Raw genomic sequence first — 20884 nt, 5'->3', positions numbered from 1 at the left:
ACAGAATGTGTAATATCAAAGTGATATTTTGGGTAAGAAAGACCAAATCTCAGTGTAAAAATCCAGTAATCAACAGAAATATTATACCAAAGGGTTATTTTGGGTTAGAAAGACAAAATATGATATCAATTTTTACTGCCCTGTGTTTCCATAGTAACCTATTTGCATTTTAAAATTTCAATTTTTTTTTCCAAATTCCATTAAAAGTAATCCCAGTTACTATGCAAATGCTCTCCTAAGTGTATTTATCACAGCATAAACTCCATGTTCATTTTTGTTTTATGTTGCCTTGGTAACCATTTTGGAACCACAGTTTTTTATCTAAAACCATAGACCCTCTAGAGGACCTATGCATAAACATAATTCACTGTTTTTTTATTTATTTAATGGATTTCTAAGTAACAACTAAGAAATTTGTTCTATAATAATAATAATTGTAATTTCTTTGCCTTCATTCTAGGATGAATAGAAAACATAATGTATATTGGGGCCATTCTGGTCAAAATTATATTCTCCGTTAATTTTAATGTGTTAGAATTAATTTTATATAGACCAGAAATAATTTTTGAAGTATTTTTTTATTTTGTTTAATGCAGTCATCCCAAATAGGCTAAGTGTTATATAGTGAAGTACTAACTCATTATGCATCGAATTATGTTTATGCCTTCAAATTAATTTTATGTGCTTAAAATTAATTCTACTAGTATCTCAATTAATTTTATGAACCCAATTCCCCTTATCACCCAGTGTACCATTATTTATCACAGGCAGTAACAGTAGCGCACAGTTTTTTTAATTTAAAACATAATTCACTGGTGCTTATTTATTTTATATATTATAATGAACAACGTATTAATATTCATGTTATAATAATTTATTTTGATTTCTTTGCCTCATTCCAGGAAGAATAATGAAGACAAATTATTTCTGATTGTTTAACTAAAGTAAAATTATGACCATATAGTGGTGCATTATTTTTTGTGTGACCTGGCCTGGCCATAAACTTTATGATTAGCTATATCTCCCCTTTCCATGGTAGCAACAGCTAAATTTGAACATGGTGCCTGTATACCTTTAAACATTTTTTTAAACCCAGCAGGCCAAGACAAGGGGGAAATATTACAAGTAAAATGTTTCATGTTTAATACTGCCTAGGGCTCGAAATTAACTTTTTTCCCTGGTAGTCCACTTGGGCTACCATTTTCTGAAGTTGGTAGCCCAGTGACAGTGGATTGTAGCCCATGCATATTTTAGATCAGGGGTATTTTTTTCGTTAACCAGACAAAAAAAAGGCTATTTTTCAAGATTCTGCATATGAAGTGAATTTTCTAGTCTTTTGATGTGTATACTTGCACACCTTTAATGCCCAAGGAAACAGGTATAATGGACGACAGTGGGACTCCAAAGTTTTGTGACCCATTAACAACCCGTTCAACCCTCAGAGTTGTATGCAATTTTAAAAGTCGCCATGACAACTTGACAACAACATGGCCATTTCAGCACTAAGACATAGTGTAGCAGGGCTACAAATAGGCCATGGCCCTTCTGTCGGGAGGAGGCATAATTTCTGTGTCATTGTGATTGATACATTATTATCAAAATGCTACTAGAATGCGTTTTTATTGGCCATCGTTTCCTGTGTCTGTCATTCAAGTACGCCAGTTCAGATATTGAAACTTTGTTGCAAAGTTCCACCGCACGGCCTGTTGTCTTCGTAATTTCCAGAACAAAGTCATATTATGGCAAATTTTTGTGCCCAGCCTGGTTTGACTGCATTTATCTAGCTCGTCCCAAAGTGACGGACGCATCTTTCAACCTTTCAGCTTGGTGAAAAACGCATTTATTGATTCGCCAAAGGCCTGTGGATTCGCATATTTTTGTACAAGTGCTACATGGACATAGGAAAAAGTTCGACTCACCCTAGCCCTCTCGATTGTTGAATAAAACCACGGTCCATGAGTTCTCGAAAACTGTAGTGTAGCATTCCAAAGTCTGTCACCCTGTTTTTTTTTCAAAGTTTGGAGAAGGGCGGCATTTCCATCTGAATGATTGAACGACGTGAAACGCAAAATTCTATCGCATATCTTCCGGCAATATGTACAGTACTGTCAGTAGAAATACTGTATACGCTGCAGTGCTGAGTTACGTAAGCTTATAAGCTTATACTCCACAAAACGGCCACAGGCGGCGTGAACTTTCTGAAAGGATTTCCTAAACGTCCTTCTTGGTACCTTAGACACTCACATGCGACCACCATTCCAGTTTCTGTCAACATTCTAACGACACGATAGCGCGAGATCGGAGACGTTCTAATGTCACGCCACGCACTCCCAATAGCGCATGCTCTGGGATTCGCGTCGCGTCTCTGAAGGGCGCGCACGTGTTCCGACAGAGAAGAACGCGAATCGCAGGGTCTCTGCCAGATTATACTGCCAGGGCGAAACATGCGAAATGCAGAAAAATGTTTATTCTGCAATGCCAATATGACGCTTACGAAGTAAGTCTGAATAAGTTTTAAATTTTACAACAGAATGAATCCATTGTACATTGGTACATTGATACGTTTATGAAAGAATTAGTACAGGATACGTTATGTTAGAGTTGGGGTGGGGGAGGGGAATATTCGTTCGGTGGTCGCAGCATAGCAATTTCACTGCAGAGAGAGAGAGAGAGAGAGAGAGAGAGAGAGAGAGAGAGAGAGAGAGAGAGAGAGAGAGAGAGAGAGAGATTGTTGTTTTATGTTGGAAATCTTTTTCATAGTCGTGACTTTTGATGGAAGAAAACTAAAAACAAAATTAAATTGAACCGATTGAACGTGTATCCGTAAAGTTCGCACAAAAGTTAAAAGTCTAGGCCTGCTGGTATCGCGTAAACTGCTTAGTGTCACTTTTCCGACAAGCATTTAATTACCCCTTGGCTTAATGATATCCCCCTCTCTCCGTACAGTATAATGCATAATTCTGCGCTGCACTTAAAACAATTGGAAATCACCCCTATTGACAAAATTAAAATATACAACACTTCTTTTTCAGAATTCCCACACAGCTTCAATGAACTGTTATTAGATTTCTATATAATACTTACAGCCCCTAAACTTGTAATTAATATAAGTATTATATAGAAATAATAACGTGAATAATAATATGTTCAATTTCCATGAAAATTTCACCATTAGGGTATTTTTTGGTCGAAAAGACCAAATATGATATCGATTTCACTGCCCCATGTTTCCATGGTAACCATTCCAGGGGTTGAAAATTTCAATTTTTCTAATATCCCATGAAAAGTTACTTTGATTGATATGAAAATTGTCTAGTGGGGTAGTTCGGGTCAGAGAACACAAAAACCAGACTTATTTTAATGTTTCAAGTTGCCATGGAAACTATTTTGGCATCGAAAATGTTACTTTTTCCCTAATTTTCTATTAAAAATGTACTCGGACATAAATGCCGGTATTTTGGGAATAACCTCATTATTATACACATTTTTTAATTCAATTTTACCTCGAAAAAATCTAAATTAAAGCTTTTTTTGCGCGATCGCAAGCAAACTGAGAACGCGTTAGAGCGTCCGCTCAGCGCACAAAACAAAATTTCAAACCCGCGCAGCGCAGTGTAAGCTTACATGTTAGAAATTGTAGGTCGGCAGCATAATTTCACCCGAATTCACAGGCTTTTGATTCACCAGTACTAAGTTTCTGAGTACCGAATGTTTAGAAGTATTTCCCCGCATTGACGTAATGGTGTTTTGAGGTCAAAGGTCAAATACCGTCCAATAACATCAAAAGTTATTGTACTCCTCGTCAAAGTTATTCGACTCTGCGTCCTCTGATACCGAAATTTACTGTACGAAGAAAACTCCATAAATTGCAGACGCAGGTGCAAAATAATAAAGATAATGTATATTGGGGCCATTCTGGTCAAAATTATGTTTTCCGTTGATTTTAGTGTGTTAGAATTAATTTTATATGGACCAGAAATAATTTTTCAAGCATTTTTAATTGTTTCATGCAGTCATCTCAAATAAGTGTTATATTACTAACCTATTATGCATTCATCGAATCAAATTTATGCCTTCAAATTAATTTTGTGATAAAATTAATTCTACTAGTATCTCAAATTAATTTTATGAACCCAATTCCCCTTAGCACCCAATGTACCATTATTTATCACACGCAGTAACAGTAGCGCACAGTTTTTTTATTTAACACATGATTCACTGGTAATTATTTATTTTATGGATTAATAATTAATGATTTCTTTGCCTCATTCCAGGAAGAATAATGAAGACAAATTATTTCTTATTGTTAAACTATAGTAAAATTATGACCATGTAGTGGCGCATTATTTTAGTGTGACCTGGCGTGACCCCATAAACTCTATGATTAGCTAGATCCCTTTACATGGTAGCAACGGCTAAATTTGAACATGATGCCTGTATACCTTTAAACACTTTTTTTAAATCCAGCTAGCCAAGCAAGGGGGAAATATTACAAGATAAATGTTTCACGGTTAATACTGCCTTACTTGACATAGTATAGGGCCCTCACTTGTGCGAACGTCGTAGGAAACATTTATTGCTACAATTTACCCTAAATATAAAGAATCGGCTGTCAATTAAACTGCGGTTGCTAACCAACCGGAGGTAAACAGTGAGACTAAACGTGCCAAGAAATACGAACGCAATAGACTAATCGTTTTGGCGTGTGCCAACTCACAATTATAGAAAACCGCAAAGATTAGTCATTTTGGCGTGTGCCGGCTAATCGGCTAACATAAAACAGGAAACTGCAAAACCGCAAAAAGTGATAAAGAAATGTAAATAGCTATGGAATAGTTTCTATAAAAATCTCTACATATGACAACATCAACCTTGGGAATAAGATTTTGACCTGTAGCACAATGCTAAATGGAATAGCCAGTATTATTGGAAAAGGCGATAGTCATATCAAACTATTGACATGCGACAAAAATAATTAATCTGTCCACCTTTCAGCTTGGTGAAAAACGCATTTAATGATTCGCCAAAGGCCTGTGGATTCGCTTAATTTTGCACAAGTGCTACATGGACACAGAAAAAAGTTCGACTCACCCTCTGGATTGTTGAGAATATAACTGACTGTTTCAGTGAATCCGCCATGATGAGAGTTCTCGAATCCAAAACTGTAGCCGTGCTCGAATACAAATGTCTCCTCATTAAATTACGTCATTGTATACAAGAGTTAGCATTCCAAAGCCTGTCACCATGTTTTTTCGAAGTTTGGAGAAAGGCGGCATTTCCATCTGAATGATTGAACGACGTGAAACACAAACTTCCATCGCATTTAAGCTTATGTTCCGGCAATATGCAGGGCCTGCAGTATAAATGCGCTGCAGTTACGTACGCTTACAAGCTTATACTCCACACAATGGCCACAGGTGGCTTGAACTTTCTGAAAGAATTTCCTAAACGCCCTACTTGGTACCTTAACACTCACATGTGATATCCTGAAAAGTATTCTCTGCAGTAATTCCAGGTTCTGTCAACTTTCAACTGTTCAACGACACCATAGCACGAGCATTACTGACACGCGCACATAGACTCAATTGCGCATGCTCTCTGAAGGGCGTGCGCGTGAATTGCGCGTGTTCCAACAGTGAAGAGCGCAAATCGCATGCTCTGCCAGACTAGTGTGGCAGGGCGAAACATGCGAGATGCAAAAAAATGTTTATTCTGCAATGCCAATATGACACTTACGAGGTTCGGTGGTCGCAGAAAAGAAATTTCTCTGCAGAGAGAGAGAGAGAGATAGAGAGAGAGAGATTGTTGTTTTATGTTGGAAATCTTTTTCATAGTCGTGAGTTTTGATGGAAGAAAACTAAAAACAAAATTAAATTGAACTGATTGAACGTGTATCCATGAAGTTCGCACAAAAGTAAAAAAGTTTAGGCCTGCTGGTATCGCTTAAACTGCTTAATGTCACTTTTCCGACAAGCATTACCCCTTGGGTTAATGATATCCCCCCTCTCCGAACAGTATGGTGCATAATTCTGCGCTGCACGTACGACAAATGGAAGTCACCCCATTGACAAAATAAAATTAAAATAAACAACACCTCTTTTTCAGAATTCCAACACAGCTTCAATGAACTGTTATTAGATTTCTATATAATACTTATAGCCCCTTAACTTGTAATAATAATAATAGTAATTAATATAAGTATTATATAGAAATATTAATGCGAATAATAATAGGTTCAATTTCCCTAAACATTTCACCATAGGGGTATTTTGGGTCGAAAAGACCAAATATGATATCGATTTCACTGCCCCGTGTTTCCAAGGTAACTATTTTAGGGGTTGAAAATTTCAGTTTTTCTAATATCTCATGAAAATTACTTTGATTGATATGAAAATTATTTACTTGGGTAGTTCGGTTAAGAGAACACAAAAACCAGACTAATTTTAATGTTTCAAGTTGCCATGGTAACAATTTTGGGATTGAAAATGTGACTTTTTCCCTAATTCCTATTGAATAACTATTGATTGATGTAAAAAAATGATCATAAGGGTTTTTCTGATTAGCACCCCAAAAAAAATCACACGATTTAAAGGTGAGATGTTTCCATGGCAACCATTCAGGAGTAAAAATTACCAGTTTTCCAAAGATTCCACCTAAATCAAGTAATTAACAGAAAGTGTTATATCAAAGGGATATTTTGGGTTAGAAAGACTAAATATCCAGTGTAAAAATCCAGTAATCAAAAGAAATATTATAAGAAACGGTTATTTTGGGTTAGAAAGATATAATATGATATCAAATTTTACTGCCTTATGTTTCCATAGTAACCTATTTATGTTTTAAAATTTCATTTTTTTTTTCCAAATTCCATTAAATGTTATCCCAGTTACTATGCAAATGCTCTCCTAAGTGTATTTATCAAAGCATGAACTCCATGTTCATTTTTGTTTATGTTGCCATGGTAACAATTTTTTAATTTAAACCACAATTCACTGTTTTTTATTTGTTTCATTGATTTCTAAGTAACAACTTTTAACATTTGTTTATTTATTTCATTGATTTCTAAGTAACAACTTTTAACATTTGTTCTATAATAATAATAATTGTAATTTCTTTGCCTTCAGCTAGGAAGAATAATAAAGATAATGTATACTGGGGCCATTCTGGTCAAAATTATGCTTGTCGTTAATTTTAGTGTGTGAGAATTAATTTTATATAGACCAGAAATAATTTTCAAGCATTTTTAATTTTGTTTCATGCATTCAACCCAAATAAGTGTTATATAGTATAGTACTAACTTATTCTGCATTCATTGAATTAAGATTATGTCTTCAAATTAATTTTATGTGCTAAAATTAATTCTACTATTATCTCAAATTAATTTTATGAACCCAATTCCCCTTAGCACCCAATGTACCATTATTTATCACAAGCAGTAACAGTAGCGCCCATTTTTTATTAATTTAAAACATGATTCACTGGTACATATTTATTTTATTGATTCATAATTAACGACGTATTAATATTTATTTTAAAATCATGTATTATGATTTTTTTGCCTCATTCCAGGAAGAATAATGAAGACAAATTATTTATGATTGTTTAACTAAAGTAAAATTATGACCATGTAGTGGTGCATTATTTTTTGTGTGACCTGGCGTGACCCCATATACTCTATGATAAGCTAGATCTCCCCTTTCCATGGTAGCAACGGCTAAATTTGAACATAGTGCCTGTATACCTTCAAACACTTTTTTAAAACCCAGCAGGCCAAGACAAGGGGAAAAAATTAAAAGTTAAATGTTTCGTATTTAATACTGCCCTGGTTGTAAAGAAAATTAAACTAACACCAACTCTCAATGAATTTTGCCCTATTTCTCACTTGTGCGAACGTCGTAGGAAACACTTATTGCAACAATTTACCCTAATATAAAGAATCGGCTGTCAATTAAACTGCGGTTGCTAACCAACCGGAGGTTAACAGTGAGACTAAACGTGCCCAGAAATACTAGCGCAATAGACTAATCGTTTTGGCGTGTGCCAACTCACTTACAGAAAACCGCAAAGACTAGTCGTTTTGGCGTGTGCACGCTAATCGGCTAACAAAAAACAGGAAACTGCAAAACCGCAAAAAGCGATAAAGAAATGTAAATAGCTACGGAATAGTTTCTATAAAAATCTCTACACATGTGTGTCAACCTGGGGCCTATAGCACAATGGAATAGCCAGTATTATTGTAAAAGGCAATAGTCACATCAAACTATTATTGACATGCAGCAAAAATAATTAATCTTTCCACCTTTCAGCTTGGTGAAAAACTCATTTATTTATTCGCCAAAGGCCTGTGGATTCGCTTATTTTTGCACAACTGCTACATGGACATAGGAAAAAGTTTGACTCACCCTAGCCTCTCGATTGTTGAATACAACCACGGTCCATGATGAGAGTTCTCGAATCAAAAACTGTAGCCGTGCTCGAATACAAATTTCTTCTCATTAAATTACGTCATTATTATACAAGAGTTAGCATTCAAAAGTCTATCACCCTGTTTTTTTTAAGTTTGGATAAGGGCGGCGTTTCCATCTGAATGATTGAACGACGTGAAACGCAAAATTCCATCGCATGTTATCCGGCAATATGTACAGTAGAAATACTGTAAACACTCCAGGTACGGTATAAGCTTATACTCCACAAAATGGCTACAGGCGGCATGAACTTTCTGAAAGGATTTCCTAAACGTCCTACTTGTTACCTTAGAGACTCACATGTGTTGTCCTGAAAAGTATTTTCTGCAGTAATTCCAGTTTCTGTCAACTTGCACAGCATTTTAAAGCTCAACGACTCGCACGAGACGAAGAAGTTCCAGACTGCACGTTCACCATCACGCGCATATACGTACACTCAATCGCGCATGCTCATATTGTCAGCTGCACTGTACTGGCATATAGACTCTCCACAGTCGCTATAGCGCTGTGCCTTGTTTTGTTCGCGCGCGCGCCCACACTACGCTGTGCATGTGAGCTGCCAGACACAGCGACCTTCGGTTTTTGCAAGTATATGAATATTCATAAGGGTAGTGACGTCAAAAGAAACATCTATCTAACGTGGCGGAGAGAATATATACTAGCTGGTAGACCTATTAATACGCGGTATGTTTTTATTTTTCATTTTTCATTTTCTTTGGCTATGACACTTGTAATTTTTTTTTGATTAACGGATGTGTGGAGTTCAATAAAGTATCCGGATCAGGCTGAAATCCGACCTGTCGCTTGCAAGAACGTCCAGACCCTGGGATCGCGTCGCGATTCGCGTCGCGTCAATACTTGCTGGTATCGCTTAAACTGCTTAGTGTCACTTTTCCGACAAGCATTACCCTTTGGCTTAATGATATCCCCCCTCTCTCTCCGTACAGTATGATGCATAATTCTGCGCTGCACGTACGACAATTAGAAGTCACCCCTATTGACAAAATTAAAATAAACAACACCTCTTTTTTTAGAATTTCCACAGCTTCAATGAACTGTTATTAGATTTCTATATAATACTTATAGCCCCTTAACTTGTAATAATAATAATAGTAATTAATATAAGTATTATATAGAAATAATAACGAGAATAATAATAGGTTCAATTTCCGTGAAAATTTCACCATAAGGGTATTTTGGGTCGAAAAGACAAAATATGATAACGATTTCACTGCCCCATGTTTCCATGGTAACCATTTTAGGGGTTGAAAATTTGAAAATTTCAGTTTTTTTCTAATATCCAATGAAAAGTTACTTTGATTGATATGAAAATTATCTAGCAGGGAGAGTTCGGGTCAGAGAACACAAAACCAGACTTATTTTAATGTTTTGAGTTGCCATGGTAACTATTCTGGGATTGAAAATGTTACTTTTCCCCTAATTCCTAATAAAGAACTATTGACTGATGTTAAAATTGATAATAAGGTTTTTTCTGGTTAGCGCATCAAAAAAAGTCAAACTCATTTTAATGTGAGATGTTTCCATGGCAACCATTCAGGAGTAAAAATTACCAGTTTTTCAAAGATTCCACCTAAAATCCAGGAATCAACAGAATGTGTTATATCAAAGGGATATTTTGGGTAAGAAAGACCAAATGTCCAGTGTAAAAATCCAGTAATCAACAGAAATATTATACCAAAGGGTTATTTCGGGTTAGAAAGACAAAATATGATATCCATTTTTACTGCCCTGTGTTTCCATAGTAACCTATTTGCGTTTTAAAATTTCAATGCTTTTTCTAAGTCCATTAAAAGTAATCCCAGTTACTATGCAAATGCTCTCCTAAGTATATTTATAACAGCATGAACTCAGTGTTCATTTTTGTTTTATGTTGCCATAGTAACCATTTCGGTAACCACAGTTGTTTTATTTAAAACCATAGACCCTCGAGAGGGTCTATGGTTTTACGTATTAACATAGACCCTCGAGAGGGTCTATGATAAAACGTAATTCACTAGTTTTTATTTATTTTATGGATTTCAAAGTAACAACTTTTAACATTTCTTCTATAATAATAATGATAATAATAATTGTAATTTCTTTGCCTTCATTGTAGGAAGAATAATAAAGATAATGTATATTGGGGCCATTTTGGTCAAAATTATGTGTTCTGTTAATTTTAGTGTGTTAGAATTAATTTTACATAGACCAGAAATAATTTTTCAAGCATTTTTAATTGTGTTTCATGTAGTCATCCGAAATAAGTGTTCTATAGTATATTACTAACTTATTATGCATTTATCGAATTAAGTTTATGCCTTCAAATGAATTTTATGTGCTGAAATTAATTCTACTAGTGTCGGAACCCAATCCTCCTTATCACCCAATGTACCAGTATATTTGTCGCAAGCAGTAACAGTAGCACACAATTTTTTTGTTTTATTTAAAACAAAATTCACTGGTACTTATTTATTTTATGGATTTATAATATACGAAGTAAAGTAATGTTCATTTTATAATAATTTATTTTGATTTCTTTGCCTCATTCAAGGAAGAATAATGAACACAAATTATTTCTGATTGTTTAACTAAAGTAAAAGTATGGCCATGTAGTGGTGCATTATTTTTTGTGTGACCTGGCTTGACCCCATAAACTCTATATTTCTGATGATTAGCTTGATTTCCCCTTTCCATGGTCGCAATGGCTAAATTTGAACATGGTCCCTGTATACCTTTAAACATTTTTTTTTAAACCAAGCAAGCCAAGACAAGGGGAATTATTACAAGCTAAATGATTCATGTTTAATATTGCCCAGGGCTCGAAATTAACTTTTTTCCCTGGTAGTCCACTTGGGCAACCATATTCTGAAGTTAGTAGCCCGGTGACACTGGCTGGTAGCCCATGCATATTTTAGATCAGGGGTATCGTTTTTCGTTAACCAAACAAAAAAGGGCTATTTTACAAGGTTCTGCCCATGAAGTGAATTTTCTAGTCTTTTGATGTGTATACTTGCACACCTTTAATGCCCAAGGAAACAGGTGTAATGGACGACAGTGGGACTCAAACGTTTTGTGACCTATAAACAACCCGCTTCACTCTCACAGTTGTATGCAAATTTTAAAGTCGCCATGATAACATGAAAACAATATGGCCTTTTCAACACTGAGACATACTGTAGCAGGGCTAAAAATAGACCATGGCCCTTGAGGCATAATTTCCGTGTCATTGTGATTGATACATTATTATCAAATGCAACGAGAATACGTTTTTATTGGACATCGTTTCCTGTGCCTGTCATTCAAGTACGTCAGTTCAGATATGGAAACTTTGTTGCAAAGTTCCATCGCACGGCCGGTCATCTCCAGAACAAAGTCATACAATGGCAAATTTCTATGCCCAGCTGGGTTCGACTGCATTTATCTAGCTCATCCCAAAGTGATCGACGCATCTTTCAACCTTTCAGCTTGGTGGGAAATGCATTTATTGATTCGCCAAAGGCCTGTGGACTCGCCTATTTTTGCACAAGTGCTACATGGACATAGGAAAAAGTTGTTGAATACTCACTGTTTCAGTGAATCCGCCACGTTGAGAGTTCTCAAATCAAAAAAATGTTGCCGAGCTTGAATACAAATGTCTTCTCATTAAATTACGTCATTGTTACACAAGAGTTAGCATTCCAAAGTCTGTCACCCTGATTTTTTCAAAGTTTGGAGAAGACCGGTATTTCCATCTGAATGATTGAACGACATGAAACGCAAAATTCCATCGTATATTATCTAGCAATATGTACAGTAGAAATACTGCATACCGTCGCTCCAGGTACGTATAAGCTTATACTCCCCAAAATGGCCACAGGCGGCGTGAACTTTCTGAAAGGATTTCCTAAACGTCCAACTTGTTACCTTAGGGACTCACTTGTGATGTCCTGAAAAGTGTTCTCTGCAGTAATTCCAGTGTCTGTCAACATGCAAAGCTCAACGACAAGATTATAGCACGAGACGTAGTGTACAGACTGCACATTCACGCACGTAAACTCAACTGCGCATGCTCATATTGGCAGACTACACTAGAAGGTATATTTGCAGCAAGTACACTGGCATAGACTCTCAACAGTCGCTGTGCCTTGTTTTGTGCGCGCCCACGACTGCCACGATTGGCCTGCATTCGAACACCTCTTTTTCAGAATTCCCACAGCTTCAATGAACTGTTATTAGATTTCTATATAATACTTATAGCCCCTAAACTTGTAATAATAATAATAATAATAATAATAATAATAATAACGATGATGATGATGATGATGATGATGATGATTATTTTCCATTCAAAAAGCGACACGTTGACGGTGTTTTTGAATTCAAATCAAGGCACCACCAGCCTAAAACAATTTGTACCACAAAACAGGTGATATTTTCATTTTTTCTTAACGCCAAACCACGCAATACAGCATTCAAAAGATACCATGATAGAGCGTTCCAAACTTTATCTGTGGAGAATTGACGTTTCATGAGAGCTCCGTGCGAGAAGTGACACCCCTTTTCTGCCTGGAGTAACCTCTCTCCTCCCTTGTTATTGTCAAGTTAATGCAGACTCCATAAGATTTCTTTCCAACACGTGCTATTTCAAGCAAATATACGCAAGCGAGTTAAAATTTCATTTACGCTTTGCATAATTCAGCTAAATTCGTCTTTCCTTAAGAAGAAGTGCTGGATGGAGACTTGGTAAGGCCGTATGTCAAGAGAGATGGCATCTCGACTAAACATTTGGCGTACCCTGGTCTTTGTTGTGATCCGTTGGGTATTGGCGGAGTCATCCAAGACTAATATTACCATCGGGGGGCTGTTTCCGATGAGTGGGACTGTGAATGCCCCGGGTATTCTACCCGGTGTTGAAATGGCCTTGGAGCACATCAATGCCAACGAGGACATACTGCCTGACTACACACTACAAATGGAATGGAAAAACACAGAGGTCAGGATTTTTTTTTCTCAGACGACAACGCAGTCTATTTATTGTGACTTTTACTTGATCATAAATCCTGATATGATCCTGATACGGTTGTGTGTAGTATTGATAGTGCAAAAGTTTGATGAAAGAAAAAATGCAACTTTAATTTCTTTTTAATATGTTATATCACCTAGTACCGAAGTCAGTAACCATTGCTCTAACAAAGTCCGTGATCAATACCGACAAAATACCGGAATGTAAAGTTATGTAGCGGTCACGGACAGTTCTATTTGGAAGCTGTAAAAAGCCTGTCACGCTTAATATAAGTACAAAATTCCGAAATTATCTGAATGGAAATTGAGTAAGTGTGTAAATACTATTGCCATGACTCTTCATTTATATTGTATATTCATGAATCGCCTATCGTTTGTATATACAATGAATAAAAAGCATATAAATGATATGAGAATATTAAATACGTTCTAGAACTCAAGTATATATCAGTGTTATTCCTGTAGTAACTTTATTAATGTTCATACTTTTTATGAAAGACTGCTGAAGCACTTAATGCAAATTTTCCCCAAAAAATTAAAGTCAGAGCAAAAAGCTTAAAAACGTACGTATATCCAAAACTTTTAGACTGAAATAGCTTTCTTACTCAGCTTATGTCGCGCACATTATTATATTTCTCACGAATTCAAGCTCTGCATAAGATCGCAGTTAATATTTTTGACCTCTCTACATTATTTCATTTAGTGCGATGCTGGAGTCGGAATGAAAAGTTTCTTTGAGTTACTCTACGAAGAACCGGTGAAGGTTATGTTGTTGGGTGCAGCCTGCTCTACCGTCAGCCAACCCGTGGCGGCGACGGCCCAGCACTGGAACCTTGTACAGGTTAGATATTTTTGTCACCATAAAAGGTCGAGAGAGAAACGGGCCTTAACAAGACACGAGTAACATATCTCATGAAGGGACAACGTCAATGTTTCAGGGTTGAATTTTCTTTCCATATCCAATATTAATTAGTTTTAGAAGTCAGTCGTGTTTGTTACGGGCGAAAAAGTCTTGAATTCTCCCTAAATTATTTTATTTTACGTTGTTAGATATTGTTTTGCCAAGGTTACACCTCTTGTTCGATTTCATTAAACGACAGTTTTGAATTTCTGGATACTACAAAAAACAAAAACAAACAACTACACGTGTTGCGCAAATTCAGTAAGGTATGGGCCGTTTTGTTACTGGCGTCGTCAATAAAAGCAAAGTGAAGCAAACGTCTCTGAAAGTAGACATGTTTCGCAAACTGAAAGTAATTGAATCCAAAGCCAAAAGTTAACTGCATGTTATCATCCTAACCACCTCTCCCATGGTATATCCCTCAGACACATTTCAAAAGTGATCCCATGTACACTCACAAGTTGCATAGACAAAGAAACGGATGACATAATTTCTCGCTAACACCAACCTCTGCTAAGACCATGTAGAGATCGCGTTCAATTTTGTGACAGTATTTCAGGTCGCAGAAGATAGATAGATAAATAGATAGACTGATGATAGATAGAGAAGTAGATAGATAGATAGATATATAGGTAGATAGGTAGATAGATAGATAGATAGATAGATAGATAGATAGATAGATAGATAGATAGATAGATAGATAGATAGATAGATAGATAGATAGATAGATAGATAGATAGATAGATAGATAGATAGATAGATAGATAGATAGATAGATAGATAGATAGATAGATAGATAGATAGATAGATAGATAGATAGATAGATAGATAGATAGATAGATAGAAGGGTAGACATGCCAAGACAAAACTTCCAAAATACATATTCCATTTGTTTCAGATCTCCTATATATCAGCTTCGGATGCCTTATCAAACAAAGACAGATACAAATATTTCTTCCGTACCTATCCACCAGATTCATCGCTGAACGCACCACGCATTGAAGTGTTTAAGCAATACGGCTGGACGAAAGTATCGACGATACATCAGACCGAAGAACTCTTTTCATCTGTTAGCAACCTAGCATACATTTCAAGTGATATGCTTTGATTTTGTCGACCAACTCGATTTTATCATAATTAAATGTGCTCCTTTTACGTGCAAGCTGTCCAATGACAGCATTTAATTATTACGCACAAACCTTCGTTTTCCTACATTCTATCTTTTCCCAATCCGCCCTTCAAGGATTAACCTTTTCCTGAAATCCTGATTGTTTTTTCCAGGCAACCAACTTGCTGATTACGGGCCTTAAGAGACATGGAATTGAACTTGTAACTTCAGAGATCGTCGACTCAGACAGCATGCCAACTAACCAACTTTCAAATATCAAGGTACGTCACGTATGGGCACGGCAACTGTGCTCTTATGAATTTTGAAATACTTCTATACGTACAAATATTGTATTTACACATAACGAGAGCCCTTAGGGGCTCTGGTAACGTACTCAATGACCCCAACGGCTAGGGCTCTAGTTGTCAATGCAACGCGCTCACGGCGTTCAGTAATCGTCCCTCTTGTTTCGGATATCTGTTCGTGGATATTACACTTATTTAAAAAAAAAACTTTATTTCAGTCATACAAAGTATTTAAAATACTTAAGGCATGGTTCATACCCAAAAGCGTTATTACCTTTCAAGAGGCATTTTTAGACTTCGACTATCGTAATGGACCAGATTATGTCTCGCTGAGAAGAGAATATACACAATGTGTGAAAAATTGCTGGTGTCTACGTCAGGAAAACACGTAGCGGGTGCTTGACGTAAAGATAGTAGTATCATACAAAGAGTAAAGTTAAAAAAAGTCCCTCTGTTTCATAAGGTTTTATTTACACCAACTCCTAGCGAGCGTCAAATGACACTCCATCAATCTTCTTCATTCTTCCTTTTTCACGTTTAATGTCGAAAGAGCTGAAAAATTCAATTCCAAGCAGGGGAGCGGGACACTAGTTTGCTGTAGAATAAAAACATCATTTAATTCGTTCAAAACTAGACAATACTGAAAATATGATCTTCGATCAAGCCTCTAATTTGCTTTGTTATCGATTGCTACGTCAATGTCAGATTTCCTTTTTTTTATGTTTTTAGGCAAAAGATGGCAGAATAATTGTGGTAAACATGTTCGAAGATCAAGCAAGAGTTTTGTTTTGCGAGGTGAGTACAGTACGCATGCGTGGTAAATGAAAGATGGCGACGGATCGAAAACGAAAATTTAATCCAGCAGCTATATGCAAGGTCAGGATAGTAGGTTTCATAGTTTTCAAATGTAAATTAGATTTAAATTTAAATTTAATTATTTTTTTATTTAACTGGAACTCCAACACATATGTCTTACAGTTTAAAACCATATACATCCGCACTTACAGGATGATTTTATTAAAAAAACATATAACATGTCGTTACAGACAAGAAAAGTAATTACAACAAAAAGCACACGAAGACAACAAGTAAAATTAGAAACAAACGCTTTTAGCTTTTCTTTGAAAACTCGAAGCAGAAATATTAAAAATTGACAGGCACTGATAAAAAACTATTATATAGCCTTAGTTTGCGATTAAAAAGTGAAATGCTGGTAAATTTAACTCTGCCACCAGGTTCATGAAATGTCTTTTTCTGTGTAGTTTATCGCCCGGGAATATGTAAATTAAACTTTGGTTGGAAATCAAGAAGGGCATTAATACTCATCAAATCTTACCTTTACAAGATAACACATATATTTAACAAAGTTACGCTGTACAGCTTCAAGCTTGTCTGAGTACACTTTGTCAATGCTGTTCCAAACAACTGAGGCATACTCGAGTTTAGTCCTGACGAACGTTTTTTAAACGACGAGCAATTATTTACTTCTATGAAAATTTCACTTACTGAGTAACTGGATTATTTAATTTCATTACAAAATCTTTAAATTTGAAAAATGCCCTCATTCATTTTGTCATAATTTCTGTTAGACTTGTTCTGCATATAGAGAAAGAGAAGCAATATAAAAGTACCAGAAGAAAGATATTACATATCCGTCACCATATTTCCTAGTAATTTTGTATGAGTTTTGCGATGGGGAAGAAATGATGAGGGCGCCACCTTTTGAATAGTTACCAGTATACGCATTACTGTTTAATATTTATGGTATAGGCATTGTGATATGCTATTCACCATGATGGCATTAATCCTTTTTAAACACAATCTCCACTTGAAGCTTCCCTGTTTTTATGATCTCTTTGGTGCCGCTCAATGTGTTACTCCTTCTCAGGCATACAAGCTAGGAATGTACGGACCGAAATACATGTACTTCGTCCCGGGCTGGTGGTTGGACGTATGGTGGTTGGACACCAGTAACATCGACTGTACCGTCGAGCAGCTGATAGAAGTGATCGAACTGATAGTTGGCATGGAGGGTCTTCAACTGGATCCCGGAAATGTTACGACTGTGTCTGGAATGGTGAGTACTAAAGAAAATTGTTTAAAGCGTCTGAGCTCCATGAACTGCGCTGTATTACACTTGCCCAACAGTACAAGGCTTTGTGCCAATATCAGATGTATCAGACGTGGTAAGCACATCAAGGTAAAATTTTTCACTCCCTATCCAAAGGCGAAATGCCATTTGATCTCTATTTTCGATCACATCTAATGACCAAGCGCAATATTAAAGGTATTAATGGCGGCGTTTTCTATATCAGAGTTTTGTACAAACACTTGACAGGGTGTGTGATATTTTCTGTTGAACTAAAGATCACTATCACTGTCATGTGGCTTTTTATTTTTGTTTTGAACAATTTAGGAAATTATTTTGTAAGCTTACATTTTAAACCAGCTATTCTTTGAATCATCTACATGAGTCATCAACTCTAGAAATTGTGAATTGCAGTTATATCAGAGCAAATAACGTAAGTCATGAAGTTTTTTTTTTTGATCGATCTAAATTAAGTAAATTTTACTGATGGCTGACGATTGCTACCCAACATGCAAAGTATTGTAATATGTTTATCAGGGTATATGTGACACATTCGACACCCGTATATTGCATTATCAACAATATTTTGTTTACATTGCTATTGAAAAGTACTCATTACGGATAACGACTTCTTACACTCATTCGCTCCGCCCTCTCTCAGACACCGTTAGAATTTCTTGCCTCGTATCACCAATATCTAAATGGAGCGAATCCATCAGGGCAGGTGTATGCCTCTTATGGATACGACACGATGTGGGCTATAGCTTTGTCCCTACATAGCGCAGCCCAGGAACTGAAGGTGTCGGGTTCTGGCATCAAGATAGAAGATTTCGATTATGACAACACTCATGGTCTTCGAGATATATTTGTGAATCATTTACGTGAAACACAATTTCATGGCGTGTCGGTAGGTTCGAAACTTATGAACCGTTTTAAAGGAAGAATATGGCGGGAAGGGGGAAACGGTGTCCATGTTTGTTGCATTTCGGCGTCAGTAAAACGACGCTTGCGTTCGCTTTTTTGTGGCTGATTTACCGCTCCGCTATTAAACCAAATGAAGCAAATACATGGTATGACATATCCTGTAAACGCTCTGAACACCATTTTTTGATAATATTTTGCTGCAATTACCTTGTCAGCAATGCCTGTGCATTCAGTCGTCGGAGTGCCAAAACTGAGAATTTAGAAACATGTTCTTGAATTAAAATATACGTATGTATATATACATCGCTTTGTGGATGCAAGCAGAACAACAATATAAAAAAACATTAACTAGTAAAGTATACATCTTTCTAGACGCACTCTTTACTTAATGAACTTATTGAATGATTTAAAGTGGACTGAAATGCAGTTGTGTTTACGGAGAGCTGTCATCATCTTGCAGGGACCAATATCATTTGACGACAACGGAGACAGATTTGGAATAACCAAAATAGAGCAATTACGGAGTAAGTACAAACATCGCATGACCACACTTTTAAAAACCAAGCTTTACTGAATACTTCCGTCTCTTTTTTCACTTTTATCCTGATTGACTAAGTATGACAGCATTGTCGGCTGAATACGAGAAACGAGGTGTCAACAAAACACAAAGCACGATTTATGTTTAAAATAAATTAAAATTTAACTAACTATGTCACTATGTGCAAAACCAGGCCCCGCTTTTACAAAGGCGTTTGTTGTGTATGATTAGTAAATTGCAAAATGCGGTAACATGACACATTTTACTAACCTACACTGGCAGAAACATGGTTGGAGATAGGACAGGATGTTTGAATGGAGGGATGAACAAACACACACACACACACATACATACATACATACATACATACATACATACATACATACATGCATGCATACATACATACATACATACATACATACATACATACATACATACATACATACATACATACATACATAAATACATACATACATGCACACATACATACAGACAGACAGACAGGCAGACAGACAGACAGACATACATGCAGTCACACAGACAGACAGTCAGACAGACAGACAGAGACAGACAGAGCTAGCGCGATAGATTATAGCTCTTCCTCTGTTCTCCCTAGCTCTTCCGTGTTCAAATATATTCCTTTATTTTAATAATCTATAGTTTAATATTCACACTCTCTACCGTGTCCATTTCACCATTTTCCAAATTAACATGAAACGACCACGTTTTTCACCTCTTGTACTATTGAATTTGATTGTATGGGCATCATATCTTTGCCATACGCTGTCTTTCTTAACCTGTATGCTTCTCTGCCAGGCTTTTTTTTTAATCCTTTCTCTTCGGTTTCTGACATATCTAATGCTCTTGTCACCCAATGTGTACCAGTTGATCCTGACGATGGCGAGCTGCGTGACGTCACACTAGCCCTCTACTATCCGCAGGGATCATTGGTATGGCTTAACGAAGGCGAAAGGTTGCTCTTTCGAGGTGAGTAATTTTGTTCTAATTATATGAGAGAGAGAGAGAGAGAGAGAGAGAGAGAGAGAGAGAGAGAGAGAGATTCTGATAACAAAGATATACTATCAACGTTGAGGTTATCACTGATAGTTTCTGTAAAAGACGCGAATAAAAATGTACAATTTTTTTTCAATTCTTGCAGGACATGATGTGCCATTGGATTCTGCGCAGACAATGATCATTAAACAATACATATCATCGCCAGCGTACGTTGTCTGCAGCGCGCTTGCATCACTGGGTGTCCTGCTTGCTTTGGGTTTTCTCTATTTTAACGTTACTAACAGGAAAAGAAAGTAAGTTTATTTTTGGTTTACTCTTCAGTTAGAGTTAGTTGATTTCTTCAAATATATATATCATCTTTGATAACTTGGTAAAAGAAACATGTGCAGACATTTTCCTCGCTCTACATTAATTGTTATCACAAGCATTATCATCATCATCATCATCATCATCATCGTCATCGTCGTTGACCACCCTCTAAAAAGTAGGAGGGTCTATGTCATCATACAGCAAATTATCAAATGGGACCGGATATG

General features: G+C 36.4%; 1 protein-coding gene across 1 annotated transcript; it reads left to right on the top strand.

Annotated features, from left to right (window-relative positions):
* Window positions 1-13209: 13209 nt before the first annotated feature.
* LOC139125953 (gamma-aminobutyric acid type B receptor subunit 1-like) lies at window positions 13210-20645 on the top strand. Its single transcript, XM_070692028.1, has 9 exons — window positions 13210-13437; window positions 14170-14307; window positions 15649-15756; window positions 16510-16575; window positions 17669-17857; window positions 18531-18776; window positions 19206-19317; window positions 20217-20318; window positions 20491-20645. The coding sequence occupies exons 1-9, from the start codon at window positions 13210-13212 to the stop codon at window positions 20643-20645; spliced, it is 1344 nt and encodes a 447-aa protein (XP_070548129.1).
* The last annotated feature ends 239 nt before the right edge of the window (window positions 20646-20884 follow it).

Source organism: Ptychodera flava (assembly GCF_041260155.1).
Source record: "Ptychodera flava strain L36383 chromosome 3 unlocalized genomic scaffold, AS_Pfla_20210202 Scaffold_26__1_contigs__length_13983176_pilon, whole genome shotgun sequence".
In the NCBI taxonomy this organism is placed as follows: Eukaryota; Metazoa; Hemichordata; class Enteropneusta; family Ptychoderidae; genus Ptychodera; species Ptychodera flava.
The sequence above is the reverse complement of the archived record's forward strand: the minus strand, read 5'-3'. Positions and strand labels throughout refer to the sequence as shown.

What these genes read in the sequence shown, in the direction of transcription:
- LOC139125953 (XM_070692028.1), top strand. Translation starts at nt 13,210, where the DNA reads ATGGCATCTCGACTAAACATTTGGCGTACCCTGGTCTTTGTTGTGATC. An exon ending in TGGAATGGAAAAACACAGAG is followed by an intron (nt 13,438 to 14,169) that starts GTCAGGATTTTT and finishes TATTTCATTTAG; the next exon opens with TGCGATGCTGGAGTCGGAAT. An exon ending in TTACGACTGTGTCTGGAATG is followed by an intron (nt 17,858 to 18,530) that starts GTGAGTACTAAA and finishes GCCCTCTCTCAG; the next exon opens with ACACCGTTAGAATTTCTTGC.